Below are 12,642 nucleotides of genomic sequence, written 5' to 3'. Positions count from 1 at the left end.
TCCCCTCCACATACCTATTAGCTACCCTCCATTCCCACACCCATTACCTACCCTACCCTCCACTCCACTCCCCATACCTATTACCTACCCTCCACTCCCCACACCTATTACCTACCTTCCACTCCACATACCTATTACCTACCCTCCACTCCAACTCCACATACCTATTAGCTACCCTCCACTCCCACACCTATTACCTACCCTACCCTACCCTCCACTCCACATACCTATTACCTACCCTCCACTCCCCATATATATTCCTCACCCTACCCTCCACTCCCCATATATATTCCTCACCCTACCCTCCACTCCCCACTCCCATACCCATTACCTACCCTCCACTCACCATACCTATTACCTACCTTCCACTCCCCATACCTATCACCTACCCACCTACCCTCCACTCCAACTCCACATACCTATTAGCTACCCTCCACTCCCACACCCATTACCTACCCTACCCTACCCTCCACTCCACTCCCCATACCTATTACCTACCCTCCACTCCCCACACCTATTACCTACCTTCCACTCCACATACCTATTACCTACCCTCCACTCCAACTCCACATACCTATTAGCTACCCTCCACTCCCACACCTATTACCTACCCTACCCTCCACTCACCATACCTATTACCTACCGTCCACTCCCCATACCTATTACCTACCTACCGTCCACTCCACATACCTATTACCTACCTGCCACTCCCAATACCTACCTACCCTCCAGTCCCCATACCTATTACCTACCCTACCCTCCACATATCTATTACCTACCCTCCACTCCCCATACCTACCTACCCTCCAGTCCCCATACCTATTACCTACCCTACCCTCCACATATCTATTACCTACCCTCCACTCCCCATACCCATTACCTCCCCTCCCCTCCACATACCTATTACCTACCCTCCATTCCCCATACATATTACCTACCCTCCACTCCCCATACCTAATGCAACCAATATGATGGTAGGTAGGTGTACACACACACCAATGCTTTCACTAGCAGAATTACAATCATAAATTTCACCAGCCGTGATAAACCCGCCCGGGACCTCACACACAACACTGACAATGCGTTGGTAAATTACTGTTTTATGTGTGTTGCACTGACAGGTTCATGTCACAGATAAGAAGAATCCATCTCTGAACTGTAATATTCAGCCATCATTAAGGTACTCTATTACTACTCTCAATTAGCTTGTCTCAATGTAGTGGTCTGTTATTATCATAATTCATTCAGTTAATACCGATATGGTATTTGACATGCCACTGGTGAGGATGTGAGAACGAGAGGGATTGAGAGAGGAAGAATGAGAGAGAGAGGGATAGAGAGAGGAAGAAAGAGAGAGAGAGGGAGAAAGAGAGAAAGAGGGAGATAGAGAGAGCATATTTAGAAAACATCACCAGTTTTTTTATTCTAATCATATTTATTCACGTCTATCCTGTTATACATAATCCACTATGATTCCTGCAGAACTGTATCCTCTGGTGTTTCTATCGGTCACTGTCGCTCATTTCTTCTCCTCGTCTCCTTCTTTCTTCTCCTTTAAGACTGGGGAGGGCAGAGAGAGAAACTCACCATGAAAGAGAGGCTAGAGGGGGATTATCCTACTTTAACCTCCCTCCCTCCATATATATATATATATATATATACAGTGCCTTGCGAAAGTATTCGGCCCCCTTGAACTTTGCGACCTTTTGCCACATTTCAGGCTTCAAACATAAAGATATAAAACTGTATTTTTTTGTGAAGAATCAACAACAAGTGGGACATCATAATCATGAAGTGGAACGACATTTATTGGATATTTCAAACTTTTTTAACAAATCAAAAACTGAAAAATTGGGCGTGCAAAATTATTCAGCCCCCTTAAGTTAATACTTTGTAGCGCCACCTTTTGCTGCGATTACAGCTGTAAGTCGCTTGGGGTATGTCTCTATCAGTTTTGCGCATCGAGAGACTGACATTTTTTCCCATTCCTTGCAAAACAGCTCAAGCTCAGTGAGGTTGGATGGAGAGCATTTGTGAACAGCAGTTTTCAGTTCTTTCCACAGATTCTCGATTGGATTCAGGTCTGGACTTTGACTTGGCCATTCTAACACCTGGATATGTTTATTTTTGAACTATTCCATTGTAGATTTTGCTTTATGTTTTGGATCATTGTCTTGTTGGAAGACAAATCTCCATCCCAGTCTCAGGTCTTTTGCAGACTCCATCAGGTTTTCTTCCAGAATTGTCCTGTATTTGGCTCCATCCATCTTCCCATCAATTTTAACCATCTTCCCTGTCCCTGCTGAAGAAAAGCAGGCCCAAACCATGGTGCTGCCACCACCATGTTTGACAGTGGGGATGGTGTGTTCAGGGTGATGAGCTGTGTTGCTTTTACGCCAAACATAACGTTTTGCATTGTTGCCAAAAAGTTCAATTTTGGTTTCATCTGACCACACCTTCTTCCACATGTTTGGTGTGTCTCCCAGGTGGCTTGTGGCAAACTTTAAACAACACTTTTTATGGATATCTTTAAGAAATGGCTTTCTTCTTGCCACTCTTCCATAAAGGCCAGATTTGTAGCTGTAGATCTCTGCAGTTCATCCAGAGTGATCATGGGCCTCTTGGCTGCATCTCTGATCAGTCTTCTCCTTGTATGAGCTGAAAGTTTAGAGGGACGGCCAGGTCTTGGTAGATTTGCAGTGGTCTGATACTCCTTCCATTTCAATATTATCGCTTGCACAGTGCTCCTTGGGATGTTTAAAGCTTGGGAAATCTTTTTGTATCCAAATCCGGCTTTAAACTTCTTCACAACAGTATCTCGGACCTGCCTGGTGTGTTCCTTGTTCTTCATGATGCTCTCTGCGCTTTTAACAGACCTCTGAGACTATCACAGTGCAGGTGCATTTATACGGAGACTTGATTACACACAGGTGGATTGTATTTATCATCATTAGTCATTTAGGTCAACATTGGATCATTCAGAGATCCTCACTGAACTTCTGGAGAGAGTTTGCTGCACTGAAAGTAAAGGGGCTGAATAATTTTGCACACCCAATTTTTCAGTTTTTGATTTGTTAAAAAAGTTTGAAATATCCAATAAATGTCGTTCCACTTCATGATTGTGTCCCACTTGTTGTTGATTCTTCACAAAAAATACAGTTTTATATCTATATGTTTGAAGCCTGAAATGTGGCAAAAGGTCGCAAAGTTCAAGGGGGCCGAATACTTTCGCAAGGCACTGTATATACACACATTCATACATACATACTGAACAAAAATATAAAAGCAACAAATTGTTGGTCCCATTTTTCTGTTATTACTCTTAAATGTTGTGCACAAATTTGTTTACATCCCTGTTAGTGAGCATTTCTGTTATTACTCTTAAATGTTGTGCACAAATTTGTTTACATCCCTGTTAGTGAGCATTTCTGTTATTACTCTTAAATGTTGTGCACAAATTTGTTTACATCCCTGTTAGTGAGCATTTCTGTTATTACTCTTAAATGTTGTGCACAAATTTGTTTACAGCCCTGTTAGTGAGTATTTCTGTAACAAGCCCTTTTGTGGGGAAAAACCTGGCTCCCAAGTGGGTGGGCCTATGCCCTTCCAGTCCCACCCATGGCTGTGCCCCTGCCCAATCATGTGAAATCCATAGATTAGGGCCTTATGAATTTATTTAAATTGACTGATTTCCTTCTATGAAGTATAACTTCGTAGATTGTTGTTTATATTTTTGTTCAGTATAATATGATGATTTGTATTCTGTACAACTGGCTGAATAATACACTCACAATCTCTACATTTAATCTTGTTAGGGAAAATTACACACTATCAGAGTGTTCCCAACAAGCGATAATCATAAGTCATAGATTGTGAATCCATGACCAGCTTTGTAATAATGGGTTTAACGGATGACAACTATTGACTGCCAATAAAAGTCTGTCTCATGCTGAGTATGATAGGAGTTGCAGTGTGTGTGTGTGTGTGTTTGTGCATGTCTATGTGTGAATGCGTGACACTGTGTGTGTGTGCCAGTACCTCGGACTTCCAGCCTGCACTCCACCTCGTCCTCCCCCAGGTCGTTGATGGCCTTACAGGAGTACTTGCCCCCGTCAAACTGGCCGGGCTTCCTGATGTTCAGGGTCAACACCCCCTGGTTGTTCTGCATCAAGAATTTAGGATCCTCCCCAATGATCATCTTGTTCTTCATCCACACTATCTTAGCCTGAGGTGAGGAGAGGACGCGAGAGGGGGGGGGGGGGGGGGGGGGGGGGGGGAACATTTGGCCTTGAAATATAAATCACCAACTCACTAGGCAATTTTCCATTGACCCCGGTTTATTCGACAAAAGCAATATCAAAGTAACATGTGTAATGGAAAGGCAGATATAGGAGACATTTTCTGAAGAACGATAACAGTTTTATCGATTCAACAGGGGTGGATTTTAGTCATTTTTCTTTATTTGTGAAAAAAATATGGAAATTATGTTTTTCAGAATAAATGATGATTGCCTAATCATTTAAGGCACGTGATTTCACCGAGTAACTATAAAGCTCCACTCCACATTTAATTCTATGCTTACAATAAACATTTTTCCAACTACACTGAACAAAAATATAAAAGCAACATGTAAAGTGTTCATCCCATGTTTCATGATCTGAAATAAAAGATCCCAGAAATGTTCCATGTGCACAAAAAGGTTATTTCACTCATTTTGTGCACAAATTTGTTTACGTCCCTGCTAGTGAGCATTCCTCCTTTGCCAAGATAATCCATCCACCTGACAGGTGTGGCATATCAAGAAGCTGATTAAACAGCAAGATCCTTATACAGGTGCAACTTTTGCTGAGGACAATAAAAGGCCACTCTAAAATGTGCAGTTTTGTCACAACACAATGGCCACAGATGTCTCAAGTTGTGTGTGCAATTAGCATGCTGACTGCAGGAGTGTCCACCAGAGCTGTTGCCAGAGAATTTAATGTTCATTTCTCTACCATAAGCCGCCTCCAAAGTTGTTTTAGACCAGCCCAGGACCTCCATATCCGGCTTCTTCACCTGTGGGTGTCACGCCTGCTCCCGCTCCCCCTCCCTGGCTCTCGAGGGCGCCAGGCTACCCGTCATCCTACACACCTGTTACCAACATGCTGCGCTCATTGGACTCACCTGGACTCCTTCACTTTGTTGATTACCTCCTGTATATCTGTCTGTTCCTTGGTTGTGTTCCCTGTGTCTGCATTATTCCATATTGTGTTTGTCATATGTCCTTGTTTACCCGTGGGCTGATGATGTTCCTGTCGTGTTCTATATCTGTTCCTGAATAAATGTTTGACTCCCCGTACCTGCTTCTCATCTCCGGCATCAGGTCTTTGCAGTGGGATTGTCTGAGACCAGCCACCCGGGCAGCTGATGAAACTGTGGGTTTGCACAATCAAATAATTTTTCCACAAACTGTCAGAAACCGTCTCAGGGAAGCTCACCTGGGTCCCCGTTTTCCCCAGGGTCTTGACTTGACTGCAGTTCGGTGTCGTAATCGACTTCAGTGGGCAAATGTTCACCTTCGATGGCCACTGGCACGCTGGATAAGTGTGCTCGTCATGGATTAATCCCGGTTTCAACTGTACTGGGCAGATGGCAGACAGCGTGTATGGTGTTGTGTGGGCGAGCGGTTTGCTGATGTCAACGTTGTGAACAGAGTGCCCCGTGGTGGCGGTTGGGTTATGGTATGGCCAGGCAGGCAGGGGAGCAACTTTGGTTTTTATCCAGTTGGAATAATACTCCAGACAGCCTAACTGACCGCTCGGAGACGTCCGCAAGGTCCTAAAGCAGTTTCCTCGTTTTGTATCACATTCCAGTGATCAAACTGTGGGGGACAGAAATGAAAGTGGAAAGTTGCGCCCCAATGAAAGTTGCGCTCCTATGGACACGGATAAGCGATGCAATTTCAATGCACAGAGATACCGTGAAGAGATCCTGAGGCCCGTTGCCGTGCCATTCATCCGCCGCCATCCCCTCATGTTTCAGCATGATAATGCACGGCCCCAGGATCTGTACACAATTTCTGGAAGTTATGACATGTCACACATTGAGCATATTTGGGATGTTCTGGATCGACGTGTATGACAGTGTGTTCCAGTTCCCAACAAGAACCAGTAACTTCACACAGCCATTGAAGACGAGTGGGACAACATTCCACAAACATTCTGATAAACTCTATGTGAAGGAGATGTGTCGAACTGCATGAGGCAAATGGTGGTCAAACCAGATAGTGGCTGATTTTCTGATCCACGCTCCTACTTTTTTTTAAAGGTATATGTGACCAACAGATGCATATCTGTATTCCTAGTCATGTGAAATCCATAGATTAGGGCCTGAATTCATTTCAATTTGATTGATTTCCTTATATGAACTAACTCAGTAAAATCTTAAATTGTTGCATGTTGAGTTTATATTTTTGTTCAGTGTACAAAAATAATGTTTCTTTGCAGTACATGGATTGTCCTGACTTTCAGGAATGCCTGAATTTGGGCTCCCGAGTGGCACTGCATCGCAGTTCTAGAGGCGTTACTACAGACCCTGGTTCAATTCCAGGCTGTATCACAACCGGCTGTGATTGGAAGTCCCAAAGGGCGGCACACAAATGGCACAGCATCGTCCGGGTTAGGGTTTGGCTGGGGTAGGATGTCATTGTAAATAAGAATTTGTTCTTAACTGACTTTCCTAGTTAAATAAAGGTTAAATAAAATAAAGAAAGAAAGAATTGCTGCGCCTTGCTTTTCTGGTGGATGCAAGTTTCACCATCCAACTATTTCAGATCTACAGGAGTGCAAGTTTCCCAGTGGCACGGAGAGTGGAGTTATGTTGGCACATGAGAATTATTAGAATATGGCAAATATTAGTCAATTATTCTATTCATGCTGGCTTTCGAGGGCTACCAAAAAAATTAAACAGATAGGTGGGAGGGGATACAGGTTGTTGCCAATTTATCCATGTACAATTTGACTAAATGGGTAAGGAAACATTTCAACCACTACATTTGTATTTTAGGTGTAACATCATTTCGTCCAGCTGTTTTTAATCGACACAAGATCGTTAAATGGAAACGCACCCTATAGCAGGCAATTGTCGCATCTATTTTCTATGCCAACTTTCTAAATGTTGAAAACTCACCGGACAAGTTAATGGAAACATAGCTTCTTGTTCTCGCTCTCTCAACACACACTCACACTTAATTACAGTACTGCCTCCCCTCCCCACACACACACCCTCACCTTAGGGTAGGCCCGGACAGCACAGCTGATGGCAGTACTGTAGCCTGCAACAACAACCCTGTCCACTAGGGGAGCTGTAAACTTGGGGGAGCTGCTCATGTCCTTCTCTTTGAAGGCTGGTTTGTTGTACTCCAGATCTGAGGGAGGGATATAGATGGGGACTGTGATAGCTGTGTTTATTAGGCTATATAATAATAATATTAATAAATGCCATTTAGCAGGTGCTTCTATCCAAAGGGACTGACAGTCATGCGTGCATACATTTTACGTATGGCTGTCCCGGGAATCAAACCCACTATCCTGGCATTACAAGCGGCATGCTTTAGCTTTACCAACTGAGCTACAGAGGACCACATGTTGTCTACTATATCTACATACTACATTTGGTTTAGTATAGTATGGTGTAGTGTAGTGGTTCTCAAACTTGGGTTCGCAAGAAGGTTTTGGGGGGGGTTGCAAGTTTGAAATGGAATGTGAAAAATATTTCACACATATTTTAAATCAGCTACATAAAGTTTAGCAATCTGCTACGAACACATCTTTGCCAGAACAATTTCATTGATTATTTTCACATTTTAGAAGGTCTAGGTGGCTAGTACTGGCTATATTTCTAAAGATAGCTGTAACACTGTAACAGTCTTTTTTGACTTATGGGGTGAAGATGTAACATATTCTGGTGAATTTATTGCGAGATTTGTATGGATGAAAAAGACTTCAGACAGACCATGGCTGTTACGGTGACTGTATTACGGCCACGCCGGCGGTCACGAGTCATGACCACAGTCAAATTCCATGTGACAGTTTAGTCACAGTAACTAGGCTTCTCCAAGCTCTGATGCTGCTGATGGTCATTAGTAGTCAACCAAACTTGCTAACTGCCTGGTACTCAGCACTCTATTGTCCCTCTAATACACATATGTCAGAGTCAAGGCCCGCGGGCCACATCCGGCCCGCAAGAAGGTTTTTTACGGCCCCTGGGATGATCTTGATTTATTATTAGAACCGGCCCGCAGCAAGCCGGCAGCCCGCAGATCTTTTACACGCACCAATACTACATTTCCCACAATGCAAAGGTGACGCACCGAGCAGTAGGCTGCTTCATTTCAATATTTATTGGCACAGCAGTCGTCAGCATCACAGTAAAATTAACTTTCAGATACCCATCAAAAATGGCAAAACGGAAGGTGGATACTGAGAACCGGGGGTTTCAAACAAGGTGGGAGTCGGAGTATATGTTCACGAAGGTAGCTGGAAAACCTGTGTGTCTTCTGTGTGGAGAAAGTGTGGCGGTACTGAAAGAGTATAATCTGAGACGACATTATGAAACGAAACACGCGGACAAAAACAAGAATATGGACATGGAACAAAGGCTACAAAAGGCAGAGGAATTAAAACGAGGCCTCAAATCTCGACAGGCTCTGTTCAAAAAAGCCAAATCACAAGGCCAGGCTGCTGTCAAGGCCAGTTTTATTTTGGCAGAAGAGATCGCTAAATCAGCCCGGCCATTTACGGAGGGGGATTTCATCAAAAACTGCATGATTAAAGTTTGTGACGAAGTTTGCCCAGAAAAAAGGCAACTCTTTTTAAATGTGAGTCTGAGCAGAAACACCATTGCCGAGAGAGTAGACCAGTTGTCCATCAATCTAAAAGAGCAGCTTGTGAAAAAGGGAAAAGATTTTATTGCATATTCCTTGGCTGTGGATGAGAGCACCGACATTTCTGACATTGCCCAGTTGTCAATTTTCATCCGCGGAGTGGACTCCAACCTAAGCGTGACAGAGGAGTTTTTGGCTTTACGTCCTATGCATGGCACAACTACGGGGCATGATTTGTATGAAGAGGTGTCAAGATGTGTAAATGAGATGGAGCTGCCTTGGGAAAAACTCGTGGGTTTGACAACCGACGGAGCACCTGCGATGTGTGGACACAGGAGCGGACCACACATTAAAACCAAACTGACTCTGTGGGAGACGCAGATGCGGAAAGAAAATTTGAGCCACTTTCCCAGCTGCCAGACCATGAAAGAGAAGCTCTCTACCAGTGCGTTCCCGAGCACACAGTTGGCTGATAAAATAGGTATGCTTGCCGCTGACTTTCGACGCCGATTTGCTGACTTTGAAGCACAAAAAAGCAGGTTGGAACTGCTCGGTAACCCATTTGCTGTTGACGTGGAAAGCTCACCACCAAACCTCCAAATGGAGTTGATTGACCTCCAATGCAATGATGCACTGAGGGCAAAATATGCGGCAGTGGGTGCTGCGGAGTTCGCCCGTTTCCTCCCCGGCACAATGCCCCAGCTGCGCATCCAGGCTGCTCAAACGTTGTCTATGTTTGGCAGCACATACCTGTGTGAACAACTGTTTTCTTTGATGAACCTGAACAAAACATCACACAGAAGTCGACTTACTGCTGAACACCTCCACTCAATTCTGAGGATTTCTTCAGCTCAGAGCCTTACCCCGAACATTGATGAACTTGTGGAAAAGATGGGACACCACCAAGTATCACCCTCAACCTCAAACAAGTGAACATTACTGTGCAATCACATATTTAGAGTTTTTACTCAGTTCAAGTTTAAAAGTTAAAATTTAATATTTGTTTTCACTGCATGTTACTTCTCCTTAAACAAAGTGTTGTTTTTGATTAATAGATTTTTGCACTTTATTTTTTTGTATTTCAATCCAATTATATTTTAAAAATATTTCAGTTGAGTGGATGATAGAAAATTGCTATTATTGTTTTTTCTTTGAAGTAAATTTAGCCCACTTTTGCTAAAATAGAAAATATAGTCTACTGATGGTGCCTTGAATACCGGTTTCTTTCATTTAATGTTCATGTTATGGGGATATTTATATAAAGGAAATTTGTCTTTTGTGTCTGTTGAAAATTAAAGATTACTGACAGAGCCATAAGAAAATATTGCTTTATTTATCTGATCATATTGTAATATATTTGTTAGGTTTTCAGTAGGTTCAATTAGGTTCACTAGACTATATGCGTCATTTAAAAATTTTTCAATGAACATTCGAACAGTCCGGCCCTCGTCTTGTAGCTGATTTTTTTTATTTGGCCCTCCGTCCATTTGACTTTGACACCCCTGCTCTAATAACTCTGACATCAATGCAAATGTAATCGAAAATCAAATCAAAATCCTTCATGAGAGCCCATGAGAAAAGCCCATGCATGAGAAAACAGAGTTTTCACGGCCTCTATTAAAAGGCGGAGGATCCCGTCAGCTTTCTATGGGCTAGGCCCACTATATTTATTTCTCAACTTTCATAATATTAAGCACATTGCTTCTCTTTACAAAGGGAGTATAGCCGACCTGGCTGGCAAGAAAATGAACCACGTGAAAGTCGTCCTCTATTCGCTGTTTAAGTGCATAGATGACATGTATTTTTTCCCCCTGCCCGTTCCGACACGTGGATAATGGTACATTCTAAATCAAATACTAAATAATGTGTGAAATTTAGTTATGTAAAGACAAGAATAAATCAAGAATAGTCTGATGGGTGATAATATTAGTCTATCACTTGTGAATGATGTGTTATCACTTGTGAATGATGCCCAGCTTGTGTGCAGTAAGGCAAGAAACAGCGCATGCCTTTTTTTGGCGACTTTTTCATAGTCGCACACGTCATGTAGCCTGGCCCAAAGCCCTAAATGTTTTGATAAGGTTTGTATCACACAACTAAAGTGGCCAAATAACTTCTTAAAATGAAGTACATGAATCCTCTTTACAACCGGTGTAGAGCCTAACTGGCATACATAGGCGGCGTGTGAGTTTCAAATTTGGGGAAGATAATTTTCACCATAAAAATGCAGCTTTATAATAAAGCATTACATGCATAATCTCATTTGTGGTTACTTTTTAGAATGGTGTTTTCCCACTAATTGATTGCATTTTGGTGCACATTGCTGCGCTTATAATGTTAAGAAATCGCCTGCTAAACGTTCTGATCTGTTGCATCAGCCTCAATGCCTTTAAAAGTTTTTGTTGATGCTAGTGGTTGTATTGATTTTGGATCTATCGCATCCCACAACTGTCCCAGACTATGTTTGGAATATTTATTTCTCACACAGAAGAGAATAGGTCAACTTTTGTACTATGGGGGATAGTAGATTGACATACTGTAGGCTAGTGCTTACCCTAACCATGGTTTCCATCCTCCGATACATACAGGTAGACCATATGACCCGGCTTGCTCTGGACTCCAGAGAAGTGACATGATATCCCTAGTTGATATTGGCTGCTAATAGCTATGAATGACTTTAATCTCAAAATGCTGGTGTAAAACAGATCTAGATCTTGCCTTTTGAAAGTGCATCACTGTTTATGGCTGTAATGACAGCCTACATTTGCGCAGCGATGGTGTGTGCGTGTTTGCGTGAGCGTGCAGGGGGGTATATTATGGTGTAGTATTGTAGTGTGTTACCTGTTTTTCCTATGATGGCAGTGTTCTTGCTGAAGGCCACCTCATCGCTCAAGCCACAGATGTTCTCACTGAACACACGGAAGGAGTACTCGTTCCCCATGACCAGGTCAGACGCTGTGCAGCTGGGCCGGCGGTTGTGCTCATACACTGTGAACCAACCCTGACCAGAGAGAGAAGGAGAGGGAGAGAGAGAGAGAAATATGTTTACAGAGAAGTAGAGGTTGAAAAAAAAGGAGAGGATATGTGGATATATTGAGGCAGATGTTTGAGAACAGAGGACGAGGGCAGAGAAGGAGAGGTGAGGTGGATACACAGTAAAGAAAGAGAGAGAGCTATAGAGAGAGATGAGGAGGGAGTTGGAGACCTGGGTCTTCTTGTCAGCCTTCTGGATGGTGTAGCCGGTGATATCAGTGTTGCCTGTGTCTTTGGGGGGCTTCCACTCCAGAGCAGCATTGAAGCCCCACACATCTGTTACCATCACATTTATAGGAGGACCTGGCTTGTCTGTGTGTGTGTGTGTGTGGGGGGGGGGAAAGTACATCTGTGTGTCAGTGAGAAAGAGATATCTTTTAACAGACAAACAGACAGCAGAAATGGAGCATGTGGAGTGTGTCATGTATGTGCGTGGGGGCTGATCTGAGGAGGCTGGGCCCTCTCATTAGCTCACCTCCCAGCAGGGGAAAGGAGACAAAGGCCCCTAATCCCACCCTAATCCCAGTCTACACACCAATAATGCCAATGGAACCCCACTGCATAATCCACCCACCCAGCCATACAGCACCCTGACCCTCACACGGGTGCTAAAGGGAGCAGGAAGGAGGGAAAGAGGGGAGGGAGGGAGCCAAGCGGCGGTACGGTGGCAGTCAGGGCAGGAGGGAAGGATTAAGAAGAGAGGAGAGGAAGACTGGAATCAGCCTCTTTGATGATTCCCTCCGAGG

General features: G+C 43.5%; 1 protein-coding gene across 6 annotated transcripts in view; it reads right to left on the bottom strand.

The window, feature by feature from the left end:
- Positions 1-1,084: 1,084 nt before the first annotated feature.
- The window catches only part of LOC139365037 (myosin-binding protein C, fast-type-like), a 49,929-nt gene continuing 38,371 nt past the window's right edge, over positions 1,085-12,642 (bottom strand). For all 6 annotated transcript variants that reach the window (XM_071102363.1, XM_071102362.1, XM_071102360.1 and 3 more), the window contains 5 exons: positions 12,069-12,208; positions 11,705-11,864; positions 7,269-7,405; positions 4,039-4,225; positions 1,085-1,560 (listed from right to left, as the gene is read on the bottom strand). In XM_071102363.1, coding sequence (XP_070958464.1) covers positions 1,520-1,560; positions 4,039-4,225; positions 7,269-7,405; positions 11,705-11,864; positions 12,069-12,208 — 665 coding nt within the window. In that variant the 3' untranslated portion in view covers positions 1,085-1,519. The remainder of the gene's footprint in view (positions 1,561-4,038; positions 4,226-7,268; positions 7,406-11,704; positions 11,865-12,068; positions 12,209-12,642) is intronic.

This window comes from Oncorhynchus clarkii, chromosome 13 (genome assembly GCF_045791955.1).
Source record: "Oncorhynchus clarkii lewisi isolate Uvic-CL-2024 chromosome 13, UVic_Ocla_1.0, whole genome shotgun sequence".
In the NCBI taxonomy this organism is placed as follows: domain Eukaryota; kingdom Metazoa; phylum Chordata; class Actinopteri; order Salmoniformes; family Salmonidae; genus Oncorhynchus; species Oncorhynchus clarkii.
This window is presented reverse-complemented; position numbering and strand designations above follow the sequence as displayed.